Source organism: Rissa tridactyla, chromosome Z (genome assembly GCF_028500815.1).
Source record: "Rissa tridactyla isolate bRisTri1 chromosome Z, bRisTri1.patW.cur.20221130, whole genome shotgun sequence".
Lineage (NCBI taxonomy): Eukaryota > Metazoa > Chordata > Aves > Charadriiformes > Laridae > Rissa > Rissa tridactyla.
The window spans coordinates 27,835,776-27,862,600 of NC_071497.1; the positions used below are offsets into that span (position 1 = coordinate 27,835,776).

A 26,825-nucleotide genomic window follows, 5' to 3' on the forward strand; every position below is an offset into this window, starting at 1 on the left:
CTATGCCCTTGGAAAGGAAACATCCCAGATGAAATCTTCTGCCAGAAAATAATTACTGAAGTAACAGGGCCAATTTCAATGAAATTAACAAAGCAAATTGATAAGACAGAATATTGTTAAACTATGTAACAAATATGAATTATTTCCTTCAAATACAATTGTGAAGATAGATAGGATCCTTTATAATCCTAATGCTCTCATTCAACTAGTCCAACTACTGATTCAGAACAAATCCAAATATTCAAAAAGTATAATATAATACAAGTTTTGGATACAAACCAAAGTTATTCCGAGAAAGGTTTATAATTACATGAATCAGGTCCAGCAGTCTCTACTTAAAGCATCCAAGAATTGGTGCCGATGTAGAAACACATCTGGAATTTCCTTTAGTTGAAACATTTGGTATTAAAATACTCTCCATTGGCCTTAACTATATTTTTGTGCCATTTTAAAAAACAAATAAAGTTTGTGTGTATAAATGTGTCGTGGTTTGGGCCAGACTGGCCTCTGAGATGAATGGCAGAGACGAATGACAGATGCTCTCCCCCAGATTTTCACAGCCCAGCGAGAGAACACCGAACGCCACTGTAACCGCAACACTTTCCAAGGTGCCTCTGTTGGGGCCACTGGTTTTATCCATGTCTGGGAGACCCATAGATGAGCAAAGCCCACTGACTTCTCCCTATGCAGTAATTTGCAACAGAGAGGCCTGAATGGTAAAAGCCATGTTCTGCCTAATGTAACTGTGAAAATTCTCACTAAACCAGCAAGCCCAGTACTATTTTAAACTGCAGACTTTTTAAAGCAACTTGAGTGATCTTTGCCCAGTTCACTCTTTCGTAGTTCTGTATCAACAGTCTGATAAATTTACTTGTAATTCTTGGTGACAGAAAGAATCACATGGTACAGTTGTATAAAGGCTTTGGATCCCTAACTCACAACTCATGTATTCATTTTATTTGAACAATGAAGTTTGCCATCTTCCTGCTTCATCAAAGGCATTGCATTCTACTTCTGTTGTGCAATAGTTGCCACAGAATAATTAAGTCACCCTCTAGAATAGATATTGCTGGTTGATTTTAAAAAGCAACAAATAAAAAGTGCCTCAGTTTACCTGTCTGAAATTAGCTTCTCTCACTACAAAAGAAACTGCTAAGAGATTGGACTCAGTGGAGGACAAGAAGAAAAGAGAGCAGGGGAATCCAGCTTCAAAACAATAAAAGCCTAGGGACAAGATGCTTTCACAGAAAATTCCAGTGGTCTTTATGGGAGCTATTAATCAGGGACTCAACTCCAAATAGGTTGATCAGGTTTGGTTTTCTCCTAGCACTGAGCCTATGATCGTAAGGTATATGAGGAACTTTCAAACAGCGGAGCACAGAGTAAGGTAGTTTGCGTACATCACTATCAGCGGCTATAGATGAGATATTTTGCAAGTTGAGCTTGTCCTAGTAGTGCTTTCATTAAGCAAGGGTGTTGTAACCACAACAGAATATTTAGGAACTGTCTGAACATCTGAAAAAAGGTGTGCCTCAGAGAGTGAAGGTGGTCTGAAGCGCAGGTACTCTGAAACTCTGATCTTTACCTTAAGTAAATCTGTTTGAGGAAATGAGTATGAAATCTCTACACCTTAAATTCAAAAGATGTAAAGACATCCAAGAAGCCTACGTATCTGCCCAGCATCTCCATATGCTTGGCACAAACAACAGGTGGAAGTCTTCATTAATTTCTTGGCATCTTGACACAACTCAGAGTATTTACAAAGCACACACAGCATTGTCTGCAGATGTGAAAGGTAAGAACTGAAGTCTCCTGATTACTCGATGTATGCAACTGTGCCCTAAAGTCCACACTCCAAATTCCACCGAATGGAGGTCTCATATTATTTGGGACCAACATTTTTCAGGTTCATTTGTGATCCTCAGGCAGATTCCAATAAATTTGTAAGCAGTATATTTTTAAGTAGTAGTTCAGAATTCACTACATATAACTAGCAAAGAGCTGACTCATGTTGTTTCTGATTAACAGTTGCTTTCTCCAAAGCAATATCCACCAAACATCAAAGCACAATCTCCTTTTGCTGCTTTACAGCTGTCTTGTACCAGCTGGAACAGCAGAAGGATGTTGCTTGCCTGAAGATACTCAGTGGGAAAGGAACACTAGCAAGGTGCACCACGTTATTTGTTTGGTCTTGTTTGAGATGAGACAGCCTGGCTTTCAGAATGCCCGAGTATCACTAGAAGAAGACACAGGTGAATGAATGACTTGCTCTTGTTGAATTAACTGAAGCCTAGCACTGCAGTCTCAGGAAGTTGACTGATTAGTTTAGTTTCAGAGAGGATACTTACATGCATCTCTTATGTGTAAGCTATCAGGACACTTTCCTCTATGTAATACAGTAAAAGATGATTGGCTACAAATACCTACAGTTTATTCTGCTCTCGTGAGACCCCACCTGGAATACTGTGTCCAGCTCTGGAGCACTCAGCACAAGAAGGACATGGACCAGTTGGAGTGGGTCCAGAGGAGGGTCATGAAGATGATCCAAGTGCTGGAGCACCTCTCCTATGAAGAGAGGCTGAGACAGTTGGAGTTGTTCAGCCTGGAGAAGAGAAGGCTCCAGGAAGAACTTATAGCGGCCTTTGTGTACCTGAAGGGGGCCTGTAAGAAAGCTGGGGAGGGGCTGTTTGCAAGGGCATGTAGCGATAGGACGAGGGGCAATGGTTTTAAGCTAGAGCAGGGTAGGTTTAGATCAGACATTAGGATGAAGTTCTTTACAATGAGGGTGGTGAAACACTTGGAACAGGTTGCCCGGAGAGGTGGTGCAGGCCCCATCCCTGGAGACATTCAAGGCCAGGCTTGATGAGGCTCTGAGCAATCTGATCTAGTTGAAGATGTCCCTGCTTACTGCAGGGGGGTTGGACTAGATGACCTTTAAAGGTCCCCTCCAACCCAACACATTCTATGATTCTATTCTGGAGGAAGGGATAGCTGTCAAGACCAATGTCTCTAGAATGAAATAAGGCACAAGCATATTTCAATAAGTTTAAACTTAATTACTATTGCAGTTATGCAATAGGAAAACTCTTTTACAGAACAGTGTTCTGGAAAACAGTCATACAAATAAAATTATAACATCGGTGACTTCATTGCAAACTATGAGGTGAACCTCACCTAATCCCAATAAAAGACCAGATTGGTTTAAGGTTTAATGAAACAGTTTAGTATGTTGACCATCAAGGTCTGGGTAGAATCCCAATGGTGCAGAACTATCCATGTCTAAAAACCGTCCTCTTTTTCCAGCGCTAGAGCACGATTTCCTCAACTTGCAGCGAGCAGTCACTGTCCATGGTCCTTACACAGCACACCATTATGCTGTTGGAAGTTTCCAGTCTGGATGAAGATCCAGCCACGGTGCTACAGGATCAAGCTATGAGATAGAGGGGAAGTTCAGCCATAGTAAGACTGTCCAGAGAGCTCGAATGTGTAGGTGTCAAGATACATACATGAACACTCATTTTATGACATTTTACAAAAAAAGGCAAGGACACCTTGAGTGTCCCTCCCCCTCTTTCCTGTAGGACCCCTATAGGTACCATAAGGCCACTATATGGTCTTGCTGGAGCCTTCTCCAGGGTGAACAACCCCAACTCTCTCAGCCCTCTGTGTTGATAAGGGAAAGGTACTGCAATTCATCTGTGTGCTGCTGCACACAGATAAATGTGTGAACGCTTGTATTCAAACTCCTCTCTTCTTGAGCATGTCTGATCTGGTATGGAGCCAGTATGTTGGTCCTTCCAAACTCATGTCTCAGACTTATTATGATTGTACTAACGGACAAGTTTTCGTAGTTGACTTTGGGTTTCCTAATTATCTCTGAATAAAATGGAGTGTATTCTGAGACTACATCTTTCTGTCTTAGAATCACAGAATCATAGAATTGTTTAGGTTGGAAAAGACCTTTAAGAACGTCAGGTCCAACCGTTAACCAAGCACTGCCAAGCCCACCACTAAACCATGTCCTTAAGTGCCACATCTACACATCTTTTAAATACCTCCAGGGATGGTGACTCACCCACTTCCCTGGGCAGCCTGTTTGATGTAATAGGCCAAAAAATCTTTCAAAATGGCGTCTAGTCTGCTATTATTTTTCATGTGAGTCCTACCATACTGATTTAATCTGTTGCTTTAATGAAAGCATTGGAAAGATTCATGAGAAATCAAAAATATTAAGTAAGGCTGTTTTGGTTTTGAAGGGCTTTGAGGCGCTGGGAGAAGGCGGCATAGATATCAGGAAATGAAAAGAGTTGAGCTGCTCTAGAGATTCTTGGTCACTGTCACGGCACCCTAAGTAACGTGCACTTACAGCATAGCCAAACTGACATTTTTGAAGAACAGTAACTGCATCTGCTCTCAAGGCATTTCTAAGCAGCTTACAGAGCTAAAAAAAGCTGGAAGAAAAAGTTAAAAAATGAAATCATTAGCTGTTTTATTCTATGTCTGCATGTCACTAAGAAGGGTTTTTACTACTATTGCAATATAAATGCACTTTCCTTGTTTTTAATTAATTATTTCTTTTTTTTTCTTCAACTGTCAAAATGTTTTAATATACAAATGTTTTGAGAGTCCCAGCATACTTTACAAAATCATTAGATTAAACGAGTCTGTAACTGGTAGAGTGTTAAAGGCAAGAGAAAGTACGAAAGAAGATGAAAGAATCTTCAATGAGCATTACATTTTGTTACACATACATGCTCTTCAACAACAAATTAGAACCTGAGACTCAAACCCCAAGCTGCTTGCAGTTTCCTAATTGCTCTCTTCTTTCCTTTCCTTCCTGACCAGTAATGAGTTCCTGACAAGCAGGAATCATTTTGTTACAATAAAATACATTTATCAGATACTGCTAAACGACTAGCAATAAATGCAATGGTTGTACTATACAGGACTTTGCTGTGCTCATTTGGATATACTACACATACTTGTAATTCAGGCACACACACCAGTTCCACCTCAAATTTCTGTTTTATGCAGATCATATCTGTAAATACATTTATTCTCACAAAACGACACACATGAGACTATGTTTATTAAACAATAGTTCTGCTATCTTCAATTTATTTGTTTTAAGAATCATCGTGCTTTAGTTTAAAAAACAAGACACGAAAATTATAAAAAAGAAAACAAATTGTTAATAATAATATTAATATTATTAATAAAAATTAATATTTTTGGGTATGTTTTATATTTGTGATATGACTTCATCATTTCTCTGAACTCTTCCTGTACTAATACAATGTCCACTTTCCATTGATGTTAATGATATTATAAGCAGGTTCTGCAGTTGTTTATTGATAAGTAGTCTTTTACATTACAGAAGATACCTATGGAAAGTCTCTCTGTAATCTTAAGAACCAGAGAACAGGAGTAAAACAGTGAAGACTGAAACATTGAATTTAAAATGGCTTCTTTCCATATTTGTTATATCCTTTTCCCACTTAGGTATGCAACCTATACCAACTGCAATTTTTTAGCTTAGATCTGATGCTCCTTTCTTTACTGTGATGAAGATGCTTTTGTGGAGATTATGAACAACTTTATTCTAACCAAATCAAAAGCTCATAGTTTATTTAAAACTTTGAGCAGGATCTTTTGGTATTGAAACAACAAGCAAATCCTCTGCAATTTTGAGTCCTCCTAATTATACTTCTCTAATGTAAATATTGCTCTTAACGCATTTCAGTAGCATTTTCTTCCAAGGTTTAATTCAGTCAATTTTCTCTTACTTTTGCACTCTATTTAAGGGACCTCATATAATCTCTGAGCACCAAACATGCCTCCCAACCGTGAAAACATTTAAAGATTTTCTCATATGTCTGGCCTTAATCTAAAAATGTCTCTAACGCTTCATTCTAGGCATCCCACATCAATACTGGAAAGTGAATTTTTCTTCTGTTTCAAGCCTCGTCCTTTCTCCATCAACCTAAGAAATTTTAACCACCTACCAAATTGAACTCCTCTCTTTTCTTATAACCACACACAAACTAGCAAAGGTAAATTATGACAAATTTATTTTAGAAAGGAATGTAACTCATGGGTACATGTGCTGGCATAAAAATACATAAAGTCTGCTGCCACAGGTTTGCCACATAATACTATCACAGAAATATATTACTCCATTACCTGAAAAATCGAGTACCTGCCTGCATACTGATTCTCCTTTCCTCTTCCTTTCAACACCCATCCTGCAAGAAATTGTAGACCTCCCTTCACACTTCCCCCTCCCTTTTTTTTTTTCCCCAAGAGGGAAACAAAAGAGAGGCAGAAAGAGGACAAGCTATACCTCCTCCTTTCACTTAAATCCATCAGAAATTTCTATCCCCGATACAAAAAGCCTTGTACATTTTTATTGTAACAAGCTTTTCACAGAAATGCACAAGTAAACCCCAAAATATGCAACACTGAACAGACATCTCAGTTTCTCAAGTCACAGATTCGTCTACAACCTAGTAAAATATTTCCAGCAGTGTAACAAATACGTTGTGCAAAAGTATTTATCTCTGTGTGTGTGTGTGCAAGTGCGCACACTTGTGTGCAAATATAGCATACAATAACTGAAAAGAATCAGAAGATCGGTTAGGCATCCAACAGGTAATAAATAGAAGAATTATGTGTAACCTTAATTCAGCACCCATTTTGTATGGATCGAGATGTTAATTTTTCTTTCAAAAAACCTCCTCTTAACAATCGATGGGCCATCATTATATATTTATATTCAACTTCGTTCAAAGAATCTCCCTCCATGCACTTCTCAACAAGTGTTTTAACTGAACAGAAAGACTTCTCTTAACATTTCTATTCCATCATCTCTGTTTATGAAATACTTACTTACACTAAATTACTTCATTACCCCAGTCTGTCCTATGAAATTAAGGTCCATAATTACTGTTACTTTGCTAGAGATTACAGCCAGAACTGTCATTTAGAATCCATTCATTTTGGATGCCCACCTAGAAACATCTCAAAATGTGATTTTACAGGGTACTTAGCATTGTATTTCACATCCTATGTTCAAGCCACATTTGCAGTCAGTTTCAGTAGGAGCTGTGTACATGCAAGACAGCTTCAGTTCTTTGTTTTGTCTGTCTTTAAAGACTCTGAAAACAGACGAGGAAATCAGACTTCATTCGCAAAGGTACCCAGCTACCTAGAATCATTCAGCAACTCTGGTAAGAGCCTAGAGCAAAACATGCCTTCATCGGAGACCAACAAATTGCCTTAGACCATGAAGTCAAATTCTTTTCTTTACGTTGTCTTCTACTTCACTCACTATACACATTCTAATCTCTGAAACAACACAGGAGAAGCCCGGTGAGGTGTTTTTCTGTACAACCTATCTCACCAGCAGGACAGCAATTCTATGACTGCAGACTTAAACCCCAACCTTATAGAAGCTAAATTCTGAATGCTGGACTCAAGCTATAATATTATTTTAAATAGAGGAGGTTTAATGGGATTTCAGTTATCCTCAGCTGTGAAAAAGGGACCTCCCATGAGTCTAGTTGGGACATGCAAAAAGAGAGATCTTAAGTTCACTTCTATTGAACGCGACCATTTGAGCTCCTGGAATAATTTGTGCTCATGGTAATAAAGAAATAATGGGGCATGAGGGGAAAAAGTATTGGCAGTACGACTGACCAACAATGAGAGCAAAACAATTACAACTTTGACTTTCACTTCAGATTCCATCATCAGAGGCAAAAATATATGTTACTTTTTTGGTACTAACTTATAAATTCCCTAAGCCAGACACAAGCAAAAATGTACCTTTGTAACTGTCACAGTAAACATCAATACCAGAAGTAAGACGAAAATCCCATTGCTTTTCACTCCCATGTATGTGTAAGTAACATATACATGTGTACACACGTGCCCTTCTAAAACAAAAATTCAAATCTAATTTTTGGTTTATATGCTGCAAGTGAATTTTCAGTTCAAGCCAGCCTTGAATTTTTTTTTAAGCCATTTAAATATAATTATATTGGCTTTACTATGAAAAAAACTGCCCTTTCTGTTTCAAAAGGAAGTTTATGATTACATCTACTGCACACAAAATGAGATAGCAAGTCTTGACTCACAGGTCAACAAATTAAATACTGCACATCTGATTAACCATCACCTGTAAATTCCTACCTTGTTAGAAACTACTCCTGCTTTTTTGCCTATACAGCTTTCAGGTACAGCAGCAGCTGACTTTCTCAAAAGTAAAGGCTGCTTCACTGCTTCCATTCCAAAAAAACCCTAAACTATATTATATTGTGCCACAGACTACAGCCAGGAAAGCGTTGAACAGAAAGAATGAAACACATTTAGGCCTTTTTTCCACAGGTAAAAAAGAGACATCTAGCAGACATAGTGAATGCTATGAATAGATAATATTTTTTTTCACTACTGTATCTATTGAATACAATTTAATAAAACTTCTATTGATGAACAAAAAATAAATATTATTTATTTTGCTAGGGACATTGTGCTTCAGCAGGAACAGGAAACTCTCCAATAGGCACAAACGTCTAAATCAATTGCATATCCTACAATAATTAACTTCCTATGAGCAGTTTATCTTCACCAAACAGTGACAATGCTGTTTCAGAAACAATATAACGAGGTCAGTTTTAAGGTTAGCTCAGTTTAATTTTAACACTACAGCTTTGTCTTCATGCTGAGTGGTGGTTTACTTTGCCATGGTTACTACTTATTTCAATATATTTATGCTGTTTATTAATGTGATTCTGATGAGTGAAGGTGATGAAATTGAAAATGTTAATGTAAAAGCAACGATAATTCCTGGAGGTGCCAATGGCTTGCCTGTGTGTAGCAGGAACACATCTTCTAAACCCAGGTGATGATAATTAAGCAGGCAGATACTTTCACATGGCAGGCTTTTTCATTTTCCCCTTCTGAGGCAAATGCCTAGATGTAATACTACTCACATCAAAATCTGCCTCTTCGGCCATGCCTCAAGCCCCCAGATCTGCAAGTATCTCCAGGGCAATATAACAATTTAACACCTACTTCAGTTTTAGTGAAGTAACAGTGTTTACTTTAGTTACCTGAAACTAAGGAGGGGAAAATTAAGTTGCGGTAACATAATGCGTCATCAAGAAAAAACTATGCAAGATAAAACACAGAATTATGGAAAAATTGTTAAAGTATTATCTTCAGAGCAAAACAAAGGCTGAATTTACTGAGTGACAGCTCAGCAGCAACAGAAGAATCAAAGCCTGAGTTTTGGTGCATCTGTGTTTTGTAGATAAGCTTATCATATAGAGTATGTCATGCCAAACCAGAAAGGGAAAAATGTATGTTATAATGTTTTCCTCAGTGAAGGTATGTAATTGCTTCTGTGCAGCTTAGGGGTCCATTGCCTCCCCCACCTCGCCCCCAACCCTCCAGCTGTAGAATTTTCCTGTCATTAAGACCTTGCTCAAATTTGGTTGATGTTGGCTAACTCACTAAAGTTACTTGAGGAGATGGACAAATTGTCAACACAATTAACATAAAACTGCTTTGCCCCAGAAAACCAGACTCCAATTTGTATGTGATTTTTATAGGCACATTTTAGCAGAACACTTTTAGCTCCTGGTTTTCCCAGTGTATCTTACCAGATGCTCATGTGCTTTAGGACCAAGACCCACTGTCTAAAACAGCAACCCAACTTTCCCTCTTCGGAGACAAAAATAAAACCAAACCTGGTCTGATTTTTCCTTTTGCTTTTTTTGCTTACACACACATTATTCAACTGAAGCTGTATCAATGTAAAATTGAAGCTAGGCTCCTGTAAATAATGGGAGAGTTTATCTTAAACTAACAGTTAAGAACATGAAACAAAATTCTCTCACAGCAACTAGTGCTTTTTGATATTTCACATCATGAACCCAACTAAATTCAAATGGACAAAACAATGCAGTGTGTTTCCATAGAAACATGTTAGATGAGGATGTATACTAAATAGTGGTCTCAGTAAATGAGACTGCATTGCAGAAATGTAGTTTTGAAATACATTTCAAAGACAAATAAAAAAGACTTTAAAAACAGGACCTTGTTTCAACATTTTGTTTCAAACATTAAGGAATTCAATAAAACACACAGATAACAAGATCCTCAACCAAATGCTAATGCACTTATTAGTAACATAAGGGTGAAGCAGATTGTCAGCATAAATCTTGATATAAATTTGTAAGCAGCTAGCTCATTCTGACTTGGAATAGGCTTCAAAAATTCAGAATTGTATTTCTTTCTAAAAAAGTCCATCTTGAATTGACTATGTTTCAGATATGGAATTGTAAATACTATCTCTAGTAGTTTAAGGTACTTTCAGTGAAGACGCTGTTACACTCTAGAAGCTAGTTTTTCTGTAACTGTAACTTAATTATTTAACTCTGCAAAATGTCAGAATATATAGAAAATCTAACATTGAAAATGTTATGAAAAACTCTAAACACTGGCCTAATCTTTCCTCTTACTTACTTAGTAATTTACTTAGTTCTTGAACCTCAAGATTGTTCAATGAAAACAGTATGATACTGTAGCTGATGAGGTCTTCTCCTTAGCTTCAAGAAAAATCTTTATAAAGATAAAAATATTTATCTAATAGCATATGATCCACAAGAACTTTAAAATACAGCCTTATTTTAATATATTTCTGAAACATAAATAACATTCAGCATATTTCTAGAAACTTTATAACAGTCATGGATTTTTTCCTGCAACTAAGTACTGCACGCATTTTTGCATGAGTTGTTATGCCTATATGCACTTATATACAAATGTAGTGAAAAATAATTCAGTATTAAACGTAAGCTGCACTCAACCCATTGCATGTACAACCACTACTGAAGTATAAGAACATATTATTCCCTAAAACATACATGGTAGTACAAACTGAGAAATAGGTGAAGAACTAATAGCAGATAGTTTTATATAGAGAATACAGAATAGTTACATACTATAGGACTACTTGGTGTTCGTTCTTTCTGACTGCACTTACAGATAAATTTCAACCTTCTTTAGCAAATTAAACCAAGAACAGAAAAATCTAATGAAATTAAAATGCACTAATAAATTTTACCTACAAGGCTAGAGATCAGTAGCAGACTAATTTTTTTTAATTATTTCTTATATAGCATTCAATCATATTAGCTGTACAGAACACTGCAAATTGCATCAATTAAAGATAAACACATTAAAAACTTCATAGCTCTTTAACAATCAGGATATAATTTATCTGTATTTTACATTACTGAGTCCCTCACTTGACAGAGAAATAAACAAGTACATACCCTGATCCAAAATCTCTTCCTCTTCTTTTTTGGCCTGCTGCAGCAAAGAACTTTTATCAGTATCCTTCATTTCTGAAAAATAGGTTTAGGATATGATGTTAATACATTTAGGATATGCGTGTGAATGGAATTGAGTATCTTCCTACTGGGGAAAAAAAGCCCTTCTGAAATGAACACTTGGTATTTTTATCTGTCTACAGAAGTTGTATCAAACTGTGGAGCAGTAAAACAAGTGGATTAAAAAATTAAGATTTTTACTTTGCTACACGGACATACCAGTCAGATTACTTCTGGGTAATACTGCGGCTGCAACTTACATGACTACTAGTGTTCAATATAAACATTCGATTCCTTCCATAACAAGGGAGTGGGATCCTGAAAACTATGGAAATGTTGTGATTCAACTTTGTAGGAAATAGATAGAAGATAAAGCAAATATTAAGAAACGGTTAATATAAAGTATTTGGCATAGAAAAAAGGTGAATCTTTTGCAGACACAGCTCATGTAGCTACAAAAATATGTTGGAAATTGAAAGAGGACAATAGGAAGAAAAGGACAAAAGACTATGGCAGGCAATCGCATCAAAAACAAGAGCAGAATCCCGTGATGGTCGATAATTAGCAATTTTCATTTTACTCAGAATTGCATTTCCTTTTTATGAAAATTTAGCATATCAAACCAACACAGACAAACACATCAGTGACCATAAAAAGACTTGAGTAAAACGGATTACAAGTTTTTTTCACCTTCATGATGCCCGTGGGTCATCTTTAGCATATCAGAATTGACTGGAATAGGAATATTTGCCTCCTGTGGTATATTTCTGAACATCTCAGGGTTTGCATTCTGTGTGCAGGTCATATATGAGACAGCATGCTTGGCTTCCATGTAGTACATAATGTAAAAATTACACATTTCATCATTGGCTGTTCCCCTACAGAACACAAAAAAGATGCATCAACTAGGAAAAAATGAGCTGAATACAGATATTATTTAATTCATCTAACTTGTTTAACAGAATATTAAAAAGTTGCAATGAAATGTTTAGAAGTCCCACACTTTAATAGCTTAATTGCAGTGAATATCAAAAGTTTCTTTCAGTTCATACTGGAGAATACCAGTTTGCATGAACTCCCTGGGTATCTCAGAGATTCCTAAGAATTTGGTTTTGATTCTTGCACCAACTATTTAAACTGCACTTCCTTCTCTTTTCCCCAGTATACTCCTCATCGTCCCCAGTGTGTCATCAACTACGCACATGTTCTGATGAAATGCAGCAGAACTGTATCATTCATTATGTCCCCATTCATACACTTTTCTGTCAATCTGGGGCAAACCTAATTTAAAATCATTGCAAATAACGTCTACGTTTCATTTCAGCAGCTATCTTTTATGACAGTTTTTTTCCCCCCCATGTTCAAGTGCATCCATTTATTGGCCAATCACACTGGTTCTACTGCAGCAAAACTTAATTTCAGTACATATTAAGACACCATAAATATCTCTTAAAGAGACGATAACGCTGCCATCTTGAGAATAACTTGATCACAAGCTTCTGTAAGGAAAACACGAGTGCAAAAAAAATGATTAAATACTAGCAAAATTCAGTTCTTTGATAAATGCTGTGCATGTACGTGAAACAGAAGAGGCTCTTCTGTACCGCTACGTAATCCTGTCTTCAATAGAAAAAACAGCTGGTACGAGAAAGAATCTTTTCTGAAAAATTTCACTTTGTGAAGCAGACAATACAGGGCCTCTTTGCAACTGTGATCTGTTTCTGTTTTTTTCCTCTGCCATATAGGTTGATATCTTTTATTTACAGCTACAATCCTGGCATTGGAATAGGCTAAGACTTATAAAGAAAGGTTCACAAAATAAAGGGTTTTACATTAATATTTTTAAATTAGCTTTCACAATTAACCAGTGAGTCCACACTCATAAAAAAAGATATGGGGGTGGCTTTGCAAAAGACGTCAGTGCTGACTTTTCCAGCAGCATCCTGCAGCATTCATTTATTCACCATAGCAACAATAATGACACCAGCCGGAGGGGAGACAGGGGGAACATGGGAGAAGAGACTGTTTCAAAAGGGGAATTGGTATTTTTCCATGCATTGAAAATTTAGCATCCCTTGGAGACCACAAAAATCAGACTCTGACTTGGCAAGCTCTGCTTAAGCTTTTAGAAAGCATTAACTTCACTGCTGGACTCCCGGTATTTGTCACTATAATTGCCTCCTCTTTAAAACTACAGTAGAAAAAGGGGATGTGGAACCCACATGAACCCTGGTTCACCTGACACGTTACTGTGTCTAAACAGTTCAAAGATGGCATTTTAAATATTTACAGTTTAAAGAGGAAAAAAAAAAAAGAAAAAAAGAAAAATACTCTGTCAACAGCAGTTACAGTAAATGCACTGAAAACCCAGAATCTTACCATTAGATATTTGAACTCCTGAGAAACCCTGTTTTGTGAACTAGTTTAATGAGCAGAAATCCTGATGAACAAGTTAAAAAGAATAAAAAAAAGTAATTGCTATTAATCAGCTTCACACCACTGCCACAGATACTTAGAACCGTGTCCAGATCTTGGTATATTAACAGTACACAGTGAAGAAAAATGAAACAGAGGATTTCACATCGAAAAGCAAGATAATGCAGTTAAAGAATTCTTAAATACTGAACAGGAATGTTTGGCTACAGGCACATAAACCTTTTCTGGAATGGTACAACACCTGTTAAACGTATCTTGAAAGGGAAAGATACAGGTTGCACTACTTCCGTCTGTTAAGAGTCTTAAGCAATACATTACATCGCAACCGGAAAAGCAAGCAGCCACCACGGCCAATAGCACATTCCTTTACAAAGATATGATCTTTACACTGAACGGGCTCCAGTTCTCCAACAGCTCTTAGACTGGGAAGCTATATACTAGACACTATATCAACTCTAATGTTTACTCTGAAATATCATTAAGTTATCTCTTATAAAAAATTGCAGTGGCTGCTTGCATGGAGTACTTACTGGTCTGTAGCAAGAACTAGAAGAAATCCTGCTTTATAAATTAGGAATAGTTGATGTCCTTCTTATTTGGCAAAGGATAATTCAACCGTTAATTTGCAAAAGTCTGAGCTTGAGGAGAAATCCAGCTAACTGAAATGGGCAATTTATGAAACTTTTGAAGAAATGACTCCTGCCTCACCTTTTTACACCAGAGACATTAAGCCTGTGCTCATGTAATTACCCTGATCTTGTATGTAGTCAATTGCACACGCAAAATCAGGTTTCAATTCTGAACCTTTGCCAAACTCTACACATTTAATGTGTTTAATGCCTCAATACCTAATTTAATTTCTCAGACTGGGAGAGGAAGCGGGATGAAAAAGGTTAGTGTGAACTATGGGGGTCATGAGATAATGTAAGATAATGGAAAGCAGTCAGTGAAACTAAAGAAAAACATGCAAAAATCTCAGACCAAATGGGTAAAGAAAAAAAAACCAGGACAATAAGGAAGGTATAAAATCAAAACAAGAACATCTACCCTCCCTCCCCAAGTTAGATACTAAGTAATAGCTTTGGTCAAAAATGACACTTCATTCATATGAAAGGGACTAGCTGACTATCACAGAAATTATTCCACAGTTAGGAAAGTAAAACATTGAGAATATGTCATGTTTTAACTAGTTAGCATATATTATGAATTATTAAGCTCTAACTGCTCAGCTTTGGAAAGGCAAATAGACAAAGTGAACTCTGAGTTTGTTTTAGCCCTGCCTTCTATGTATATCAAAGATAAATCACATACGGGATTTAAGATTTTTTTTCAGCCAGTTTAAGAAAAAACAAAAACACCAGCAGAAAACTAAACAGAGAAGCTGTGAAAGTGAACATGCAGACTTGATCTGATCCTTTTCAGATACATATTATTTCACAGCTTTCCTTTCACATTTGCATTTCCCATTTTTTCAGTGTTTATATTTGGAACTCAAAGGTTCTTTTAATATTTCTTTTGAACTGACAAGTCATTCTGAATGGGAGCAAGACAACTGCAACATCAGGGCAACATTTTCCAAGATTTAAACAGCTTTCACTTAATTTATTTTAGCTGTTTATCTTTCCATATACCCAGCATTGTTGTGAATGCATTCCTCTTCATCCATTCATTTCATATTATGGTGATAATTATTTTCCAACCATGAATACTTCCATATTATGCATCAGTTTTTGTGTAATAGTTTAAATGTTTGCTTAAAATGCTTATGTGTTGTTTCTCAAAATTCATAGGTAGAAATTGTGTAATAAAAATGTAAAGGTCTGCTTCTTTAATTTCTGTTCTGATTACTTCCTCATTGAAAGCATATTAGTACATTGAAAGAAAAGACCATAATTGTCCTAGGACTGTTTCTTAAACTGTAAGGATTATTCAACAAACAGGAACTACTTCAGGGAATGTTACAGAAATGTGACAGAAACTTTTAGAACTTGCTAAAAAAGGTCTACGGTTAAATTAAGGTTTTAGATATATGTTTGCTGGTGTAAAAACCTTTGTAAAAACCTCTTCTCAAAGAATTCATTTTACTTCAGTCTGCTACTCATCAGTATTTTAACTACTCACTGAAAGGTGAGAAATTTGCATTGAATCCTTAACCCTCTACTGAGATGCAATCTTGGGGTATTCAGTGCACTAAAAAGGTGGTACCTTACGGTGCTTCAGCACGTACTTCCAGAATGGAGAGATTTCTGCAGGGTATCTTCGTATCCTACATATGGAGCAAATTACGGCTCAAAGAACGGGAGTCAGTTAGAAGAATATTAATATCGCGTCTATTTTTTCAGTTGTATGTTGTCCACTTGATCTTATAGAGCTCTGTCTGCCATCTTCAGCTGAATAGCATCACAGACAAACACAGTCCAGATTTCCCTATTTATCATTATAAGTCATTTATGTTTTTACTGTTTTTCATAAAAGCCTCTATATTTTTATATTGAAAAAAAGGTAACTGGTATATTATTTTGAATTGAAGGTTAGATTTTACGATGTGTCAAAATTTATCAGAATTTTACAAGCTTCCATACATTTTCTTTCTGAAATAATGAAGAGAAATTGTGAAGCTTTGTTATTTTGTTTTAAACAGTCAATAACTTCAACTTATTAAAAAACACATTTTTTAGAATTGGTATTCTGAATCCTTCTCTAAGTGCAGAACAGAGTAATATCTGAGGTGTCTGGCAGCATAGCTGCACCTGAGAGATGTTCTGAACACTTCAGCAAAGTGATTATTCACATAAATAAAGGCAATGAACATTGTACAGAGTTAAATCTTTAGCAGACAAGACAGTAAAACAGCACACTGTGTCAGAATTTAAGTTTGTTAGAATTATCTTGGAAAAAGACATGAAACAAATACATTTCTACACATAACCAATATCTTGGGAAAAAAATGGTTAGAAAATGGAGCAAATAGAGAAAATTTACCCTATATGTGTCTCTGTAGTTCTGCCTTCACCACTGAACACACATCTAGCTGCCAGGATGTCATCATAGCTAACATCTACAGGATGTTCTACTGGATAAAATGCCTGAAAGAGAGGATGATTCACCATAATCAGTGAAAGCTTCTCGTATTATTTATGTCAATATACACACACACGAGAATGACAGCGCTACACATCTGAAAAGTAATTTCAGGACAGTTTTTGCATCATAATGTAATCATGGTAATACTTGGCAGTATTACATTACAATGTAATCATAATAATACTTGGCAGTATTCACTTCCAGTGGCACAACAACATGTACCAGTGGGAACACTATGACGTAAATCTGCGGGTACATGAATGCAAATTCAGCTTCTCAATTTTAAATAACGATAATTAAAACTCACAGCAAGAATTAAAAACCCAACCAACCTGTGGTAGTTGTGGACTCTGTCTACCAATCAGTGTCCATTGACCGTTCCTCACTCTGTATCCACTCACTACTTTACCTATAACATACCAATATGTATATGTACATGAGACATACTTCTAAAAAAATATGTTGTAGCGTCAACATTTTTCTGTTAAGTATTTGATATTCCTATGTTGCAATAAAACTCTTACCTAGTCTGTGTGTATGAACCCTGTAGGCAAACAGGTGCATTGGAAACCTTTTGTAATGGCAGGCAATGTCTGCATCAACCGCTGTTAAAATATGACCGCAATAAACAAAGAAAAACCCATTATTTATCAAACAGAGAAAAGTTACACTACCGCACTTCACTCAGTGTGATTTACAAAGGGTATACCTACACCTACAACGGACAATTTCAAAAGATACTGGATAATATCCTATATTTCTGCAGAGTCTATCTCAAGACAACTGCAAAGAAAAACTAATAAAATATAGTAAAAGTCACTTGAAAACTACTTTCTGTGATGATGTACATACAAAATGCGGATGAAACTCAGTATTATTTTTCCAGTGTATGCTACTGTTACTTAACTAAGTAAACTAATATATTTGATTACAGACTATATTGAGCATCACTTAAACATAGCTATGGTAAATAGTCTACTTAGAAGAAAATTAAAATAAGCTGATACAATTCTAAACCGATACAATTTATAATGAAGGCTTGATTTTAAGATCTTATAGTTTTAGGACTAGTCTTGAAGATTTAGGGTTAGACGCAGACTTTGGCAGAGAGGTGCTGTACAGACAACGTCTGCAGGCTAGTACTTGTGTTAGGTGCAGTAACAATAGCTAAGGAAGAGCCCACAGAGAAATTCCTCTGCCAATGCCTCTCTCAGAGGTATCTCGGGACTTGCTGCATTTTTCCTGTTATAACAAACTTCATGGTTTACTTAAGAACTGCAAATTTGATTGAACATGAGAAGGCAGTTATCAACAGGCACAGAAATTTTTCTATTCCCCTTTCCCTCACCCCTCCAGCTGAAAAAGTAAATTTCTGCATTGATCAAATATTTTGGCAGGGTATGTGTGTTCGTTTGATATGTCTTCATATTGAAGAGCAAAATATGTTAAGTTTCAATTTTAATTAAAAAAGATTTCAGGTTGCTGAATTCACTGAACAGTTGGAGTCACCTGAGCATTTGACCACCTCATCCTATTTAGGCAGCTAATTGCAAATGGGACAAATGATGTTCTTGGATATCTAATTTAAATTCTGATATAGCACAGGAAAATGCAAAGTCAGCATTCAACTTTCTTAAAACAGAACATTCCATGCTAGCACTTGAAGAAGTGCTATTGGCAGTATCCAAGCTGAGTTTCAGATAAAATCCACTAAGTAGGATTCGTAATAGAAACTGTTTTTAGAAACTTTACAATGTTTTTTCAGCATTTTGACCTTTTAACCAACTCTGAACATAGGAATAAAGCAGCTCCTTACTGGTAAAAATTCATTTGTTAAAACTGAACTCTTAGTAAATCACGAATAGTGTGAATGACAAATGCAGATGAAGAAAAGTCCAAAAAATTTTATGTTTTTTGAGCAAGAGAGGGGAAATAAGAAAACAGATAGGCCTTTTTTTGTAAAATACTATGATGAAAATAAATCAAAGACATGCTCTTAAGAATCCTAGATACTTCAGTATTGCACAGATCACTATCGTTTTGAACATCGTTTTCCACAGCCTTTGCTGACATGGTCAGCAGGAGATATGATACAATTTTAAAATTATAATTATTTTTTTTTTCATCATATGTTTAATTAAGCAATTAATTTGTCCATCTGCAACACGGCAAGTCTCTGCTAAATTTTCTTCTGCAATAAGCAGTAAAACTAAATCAGATGCCGAAATTATATAATCACTTTGTAGAATTATGACTCACCTTTCTCGCCTGGTGGTATGACAGTGTTCACAGACATCATAAGATACATTCCAGCAATCAAAGGCTGCCTGCAATTCAAAAGCCAAGCTCTGCTAAACAAGTCCTTTGTAAAACCTCACTGCAACTGACACAATATGCAATACCATTTAACACCACTGATTTCTAAACGTTGGATTACATCTGAAGCTGGTCTCCTGAGAAAGCAGCCGTTCACAGCACTTCCCTTTTCCTCCTTTTTTCCATACTGAGCTACAAGTTTTAAAGCATCTTCTACAAAGCACGTGAAATAGGACAAAACGATCGCCTACATAATTACTGTCCTTGTCTCAGATTTCTAAATATGAAGGTCTTAAAATGGATTAACTCAGTACTGATGGCAGCGTTTCATCAAGGTTCTTAGCAGTAATGAAAATTTTTGCCAACAGATGACACATGGCTTCAAAATTCTTAATATTGTGAAGTATGTATTATTTTTATTTCACATGTTTTCAAAGGAATCTAAAGGAGGGGTTACCATACCTTCTGTTTTCTGATGAAAAAACATCATAATAGGGAAGTATGTTTAAAGATACTTACTTTTGATGGGTTAGATGTAAAGTCACACCAGAGCAGTCCTTGTGTTTATCTGTATAAATCACAAAACAGTTTAATCATTAGCAGCCGAACCCACATCAAATTATTCCACCTTAATAACATTCTTTTGCTGTATAAAAAGCACCAGAAGAGAAAATAAGTTTTAATCTTACTGTTTGCAGGAAAACTTTCATACTGCGGAAACGTTACTCAGCTTTGCACAAACCTGAACATCCAAGTGCTGCATCGTAGTAAAACCCTAATACAGAGCAAAACTGTGGTGGATGGAAAAACTAACTGCCTTTTTTGGCACTAGAAATCGCGGATCTTTATGAACTAGCATCTGGGACATGAAACAGTGCCATTTTTACAATAGCAAAAAAAGTTGGTTTGCTTCAAACAAATGTGTATTTTGACAAAAATTAGAAAAAATTGTGGAAAAGCAATGATTTTAGACATAATAATGAAGCAGCAAAAAGTAATAAAGTCAACAGCTGAACTTGAGCTACCAATACAGATAGTGGTTCTGTTTAACACTGGATATCCTAGTGGGATAATAAAAATAGTAAATTCATTTGTTAATGTACTGTATCAGCATTTTATAATATGTTTGACATTTTATTCTAAAGATACCATTGTCTTCATAGTTACTCAATTTTAGTTGGTGATCTGCAAGTTCAGTCTTAATTTTTTTCAATAAAGTTTCCTTTTCTTATGTTTATACCAAAAATAGCTGTAGTTAGAAGATGGATCTAAGTCCGAAGCAAGTAAACAGAAAATGCTGAAAAAATACCCTCTAACAGTATATGCTTCAGGTAAGAAAAAGAACAGAGTAGATATGGATCTGCTGACAAGTGGTATTTTGTGAGAGATTTTCCTCCCATCAGTAGATAGGTTCCAAACAGAAAAAAGCAGTGCATTTGCACAGAAGAAAGGATAACAAGAGGGACAAAACAGGGAGACATTACAGATTAAAAAATATCAGTCTAGTTTTTCGAACATCAGCTATTTTAGTCACACCAGATTTCATTATTAAGGGATAATATTCAGTTTGGGTTTTACCACCATTGATACTGGAACTTTACTTTCAATATGTTCACAAAGTAGATAGTCACTATTTTTACAAAATGTGTAAATTAGTACAAATGTTATGCAAGTGACAAAGTTGCTAACCCAATTTCACCAGGTTCTCATAATGCTCGTCATCATGGCATCTGAGAATTCTTAATTTCTCCAGCTCTGTGTGTCCCAATAAACACCTCTGTATTTAAAAATCTGAATCAGTAAATCACAGCTGTACCTTTACAAATAACAACAAAAAATGAAAGTCTTCACTGTATACACAAAAGAAAATTTAGAACAGTAGCCATTTCATCAAGACTACCCACTACCGCAATTGCACTGCATGTTTGGAAAGCATGTCTGATGAGACTTCTTGAAACCAAGTGTGACGAATCAGAAGGAAAGCAGCTGAAATTCAACTGGTAATCCAGAAAAAAAAGCATACCCATTCAACGCAGATGAAATTTCTCACTGTCTGTGTCAAGCCACATGTAATATTGCCTCAAACACAGAGAGTTTGGCACCTATCTTCTGTATAAAGAATTGAATATGGCTTTGGTAGACTACTGGCAAAGTTCACTGGCAATTACTGTAGAAGTATTTTAAGACTACGCACATATGCACAAAACCACAAAAACTTCCAACAGTCAGCCAGTTATTGCTGCTGTATCACCCACATTTTCTGTTCTACAAAACAGCCAAATAAACAATATATTGCAGAAAGCAGAGATTTTCATATTTTTTTTCATATTTTCAACATACATTTTTATGCAAACATGCCTATTTGTAGAGAAAAACAGTAAATACTGAATAATTAATCTAAAAATTAAGATAAAAATTCTCAAATTAAAAGTACAGCATTTAAAATACATTCAAACTACAATCTTCCACTTTTTTTTAAGTTACTTCTTAAAAATGAATAAAAAATAGGAAAATCTTTCCATAAGTACATTCAACACATGGTAAGTCATTTACAGGGGGTGGCAGAGAATGAGGCAAAGAAAGAGGAGAAAAGGCTGAAGAAGAGAGAGGGGACAGGATCAAATAAAAGACAAAGTTGGAGCAGGTAAGGGAAAAATGACAAAGTCTAGACATGGTCAGCACTTGCTAAAGATGGAAAGAAAAACTGAAGTTATGCCATTCCAGAATAAGCACTAGTTTTCAATCACAGATAACAACTGTTGCTTCCAAATGGCCAAGTCTTGAATCTAAAAACACCACAAAGACTAAGCTATTAGGACAAAAGTACGGGAACGGTAAAACATTCAAGAGAAAGAGAAAGTAAATTGTTTTAGAAAGAAATTTAGAAAAGGTTTTTGAAAAAGTTCAAGTTATATATACTGTGCTTTTTTACTCAGAAAAATAAACACTCTTTAGAACTTACTTTCTTTGCACTCTGGGTATATGGATTATAAATTATAGAGTACACTGTTCAAACTACTTATTCATCTTCTTCATTGCTCTATTTCTAATATTTAATAGGAACAGCATAGCACTCGCACATGGCTACTAGAATACTTAAAAGTTTTCACTGTAACAGAGTGGTGCTTTTTATGAAGCTCTGAACCCCTTGTTATTTCAAAGCCAGTCCTTTGATTTGTACCAGAATCTCCACATATGGTCTCAGAATTGGCTTTGCCTCATTAAAGATAAGAAGTAGCCTCAAAGCTGGAGCACAACCTCTGAGCAAGGCAATTCCAAAGCTAGTGCCCACTGGGAAGTACCTTTGTACGAGTTTTATTTAAAAAGACAAAGACATGCAGCACAAAAATAAACCTGGAGTCTTAGTAAAGAGAGAGACTAATTCAGTATGTTGCATTCAATATTGATACCTAATATTTGATACATAAAAGAACACTAGCTGAATTCATTTTTTTCATGAGAGTCAAGGTGCTTGCTCTTGCTGATCTGTTCACTCTTCCATACTGAATTTGGAAAAATCCTTTTGAGAAGTCTACTAACCTGTACAATGAAACAGTACCTGTATTCAGTTTGTGAAAAACAAAATGCAAGCACAGACTCCCCAGTGTGCCATTTTCACAACTTACTTTCCAAATAGAAGAGAGACAAACAATTATTGATCCTGGTTTGGTATAAATTTTTTAACAAATAAATACCTTGGTAAATGACACGTGACTGATTTGCTGAAAGGATATCATAGTATATAATAGACATGAATTTCTGGAAACACGCAAAATTATTTTATTCAAGACACCAGTGTTAAGCATTCTGGTTATGAAAGAGAATCACACTGAATTCAGTGTTCAAATAAGAGCAGAACTCAAATGATAGTTTACAATCCACATGTTTATGAAGAAAATAATTATTTTTAAGACATCTACCAGTTTGGTGGCCAAAATTAATTACTCTCCCCAAGCAAAAAAACCCAAAACCACTAAGAACCCCAGACTCCCCCCACAAAAGCAGGTACATCTGTGATATTACATGTAATGAGGGTAACACAATTCTTCTAGGAAATGACAGCCGGAAGAAATAAATCTATTCCCAGCGAAGAGCGGGGGTTAGGAGAAGGAGCTGTGAACGCAAATATTATGCATGCTTTGTGGAAGAAAAGAGAGGGAACAAGAAAGGGAATGAGAAAGAAGACAGTTGAGCAAAAAATAAAGAACTCCCCAAAAGTTTGCTAGAAGCATGCTGACAAAAATTATTAATTGCTTCAAACAATGGAACAGTTACACATATAGAAAATGTGTATTTTTCTATATGTGTCTATATAGTCTACAGAATGTGACTACCTTTCACACAGAACAAGTTAAAAGAGATTATTATTTATAACTTTTAATTATTTTGGTTCTTGAGGATAGTGTCTGTATTCTCATATGTGCTGAAAAGTACTACGATAATATTATAGAAGGTTAGAAACAACATCACCCTTTGTTACGGGGAGAGCAGGAAAAAAAGAAATTTTAGGGATTGGAAAAAAACCCTGAATTTTTAAAAATCAGATCTGAAGGCACTTATACAAAAGAATAAATCAAGAACAGTATTACAAATGCATTGCATATCCCTACAGCCCAAACTAAAAGTTGGCTGGGTGCCTTTATAGATCTAAAGATGGCTAGATTTACTTTTATTTGAATCTGTAATATATAAAAAAATAAGACAAATTTCTGACAACTTTTTACTTGTTACATAACTGTATCTACTATCAACCGTAACTCCAAAACAAAATAATTTTTCCTTTTGCAATATAAAAAGGGAAGAAAATCAAGTAGAGCAATTACTATTTTTCTAAAATGGCTCTTTGCACATAACCCCTATTTTTTGGTAGAATTTATTTTTGGTTTTCCAGCTTATTTTAAAATTATGTGTGTTTTACACAAGATACAATAACCTTTATTTTGATATCTGAGGATGAAGTGCACATCTAAATCTGAATACTTAGCTCTGGATTATAGCTAAGTAGTGAGGGAAAGTAGAATTAGTTTAATAGCTGGTTAATGAAATGAAGAAATATCCTTTTTACAAAGAGTTGAAAATGAGAGTCGATAAATTTTAACTATGACATTTTTTCTCCCCAGATTGATAGCAAGTAGAATTGAGTGCTAATATATAAATAATTACTACCTCAAGCCAAATATTTTATATTTGCATTAAGTCAGAAAATTAAACTCTGAACAGTGCTTCTGAATCTTTGATGTGCTACTGAAAGTATAACAAGTTAACTGAATACATTTCATCATTTGTCCTCTGTTCTGAATTGCAGCACTGGCATGCAAAACTACATACATACTGTAATGACTGTATTCTTATACTTTGACAAGCCACAGACTTATCAACAGACACCTCATTCATACAAAAAAGCTCCCTTTAGGTCATTCCTGACGTGTAAAAATGTCTGTAAAACTAGTCGAAGGTTATGCACTATGTATCCTTGAACACCACAATCAAATGTTTAGAACATTTAAATCATCAGGAGATTTAAATTATATTTTTCTCTATTGTAATTTTCACAGGCAGACTACATCAAAAACATTTTTTTCTCACAGAAGTGTCAGAAAAGGTAAACTATTTCTCACTTAAAAATAAAGATATCAGACTACCAAGTAAAAGGCACTGAAATAAAATAGAGGGCATTCTGTCATACTCTTTAACTGTTGAAACAGTATGTGACACTAGTATCATCTTTTAAATTATAGTCCTACGTTCACAGTTCTTAAACTTTCATAATTTTGCAGGCTTATATCTATGACATTGATTATTCTAAGTTCTGTACAGGCATTCTGGGCAAAAAATAAGGAAGTCTGCTGCAGGGGAGTTGTTGGTGTAAAATTAAGTTTTAATTTCAGGTGCTAACTTATTTCACTATATTTTTTCTAAGTGGGCAAGTGGATTTTTTGTGTAAAAGCTTTGACTACTTTATTAGTTAAGTTACTAATAAAAGTTTCTGAATACATCCCCAACAAATGTGCAAGGAAGGTTACTGATCTCATTTGTTTATTTTTTTTAATAACTACATATGCATAAATTATACTTAAGAGTGAAAATGAACAATGGGAACTCTCACTGTCCCCAAGCAATAATGAAGACCAGGCTCTCAACTAACACACTCTCTTTAGAGGTTTGTAACTTTAATTATTCGTGATTTTAGCAGGCAATGAACGTCATGGGCTGCATGGGTCCATCTGAATTGTCTCACGGAAGTCAAGTTTTTCCCCTTCAGTTGTGCATATTTGCATATGTGCTCCATTTAAACCACTCAGCTTATTCCTTCCTCCTCTTCCTCCTCAGTTACTGTTATTGCCATTATGCCACATTATACCTTCATGTCATGGTAGAAACCGTACCTTCAGCTTCAGACAGTGCTGCTGAAAATTCTAGAGAAGTACTGCCCAAATCTTGCCAGAGGTGTACACAAGAGAGGCTGCATGGCACTGGGAAGCTGCCAGCTACAAGGCAACTTCTCTGTTCAAAACTGAGTAGATCCTGTAGATCATTTACCATGGGGCCACAGAAGGACTCAAAGGCATAGCTCCAACTGTTGGTGTAATGCATATTCTTCCCTTAATTTTTTGCTATTATTCAGTTTGCTTCCCCTTTCTTCTTTCAAGTCCAACATTTTGATTATCACTTAGCCCATGAGGATCTTCACATTCTTGTTTAAATCCTATGCAGTAATGTATCACAGACGAGTTCCAAGAGAATGAAGAGCACCATTTTTTTTGTTCTTAAAGGCTGGGGAGGACCTAAGCCAAAAACTCCACAGAGGACATGACTCACAGAGTAAAAATGAGAATTCATGCACCTCAGAGGTGTCAGAACAAGGCATTTCAGGTTTAAAGAACAAAGTACAACATGAAATATAAATAAATAAAATAATTAATTAATCTTGTACCAAAATGTCTCAGATCACCAATATCTCAATGTGCATTAACGAAATCTAAATTTTCATTAATCTGAGCTTATAATGTATGGATGAGCGAGGTGGATTGAAAACTCGCTGAATGACTGGGCCCAGAGAGTGGTGATCAGTGGTGCAAAGTCTGGCTGGAGGATGGTAACTAGCAGTGTACCCCAGGGGTCAATACTGGGTCCAGGCCCATTCAACATCTTCATTAATGAGTCAGATGATGGGGCAGAGTGTACCCTCTGCCAGTTTGCTGATGAAAACAGACTGGAAGGAGTGTCTGCTAGGCCAGAGGGATCTCAACAGGCTGAAGAAAAGGGCTGACAGCAACATCATGAAGTTCAACAAGGGGAAGAAAGCGCAAACTCCTGCACCTGGGGAGGAACAACCCCAGCCACCAGTACATGCTGGGGGCTGCCCAGCTGGAAAGCAGGTTGGCAGAAAAGGCATTGGAGGTCCTTGTGGACACCAAATGGAACATGAGCCAGCAATGTGCCCTTGCTGCAAAGGAGGCTAATGGCATCCTTGGCTGCGTTAGACAAAGTATTGCCAGCAGATAGGGGAGGTGATTCCTCCCCTATACTTAGCACCCGTGAGGCCACACCTGAAGTGCTGCGTCCAGTGCTGGGCTTCCCAGTAAGAGA

At 36.1% G+C, this 26,825-nt stretch overlaps 2 protein-coding genes across 7 annotated transcripts in view; one reads left to right on the forward strand and one right to left on the reverse strand.

Annotated features, from left to right (window-relative positions):
• Positions 1–1,070, forward strand: part of GIN1 (gypsy retrotransposon integrase 1) — a 48,239-nt gene extending 47,169 nt beyond the window's left edge. The window contains exon 9 of the transcript XR_008463727.1: positions 1,059–1,070. The gene's annotated coding sequence lies outside the window, so the exon portion shown is untranslated. The remainder of the gene's footprint in view (positions 1–1,058) is intronic.
• Positions 1–26,825, reverse strand: part of PAM (peptidylglycine alpha-amidating monooxygenase) — a 150,038-nt gene that overhangs the window by 24,832 nt on the left and 98,381 nt on the right. For all 6 annotated transcript variants that reach the window (XM_054184989.1, XM_054184988.1, XM_054184987.1 and 3 more), the window contains exons 8-14: positions 19,755–19,803; positions 19,179–19,246; positions 17,444–17,524; positions 17,252–17,328; positions 16,818–16,921; positions 12,090–12,277; positions 11,343–11,414 (exon numbers count right to left, since the gene is read on the reverse strand). In XM_054184989.1, the coding sequence (XP_054040964.1) occupies positions 11,343–11,414; positions 12,090–12,277; positions 16,818–16,921; positions 17,252–17,328; positions 17,444–17,524; positions 19,179–19,246; positions 19,755–19,803 (639 nt within the window). The remainder of the gene's footprint in view (positions 1–11,342; positions 11,415–12,089; positions 12,278–16,817; positions 16,922–17,251; positions 17,329–17,443; positions 17,525–19,178; positions 19,247–19,754; positions 19,804–26,825) is intronic.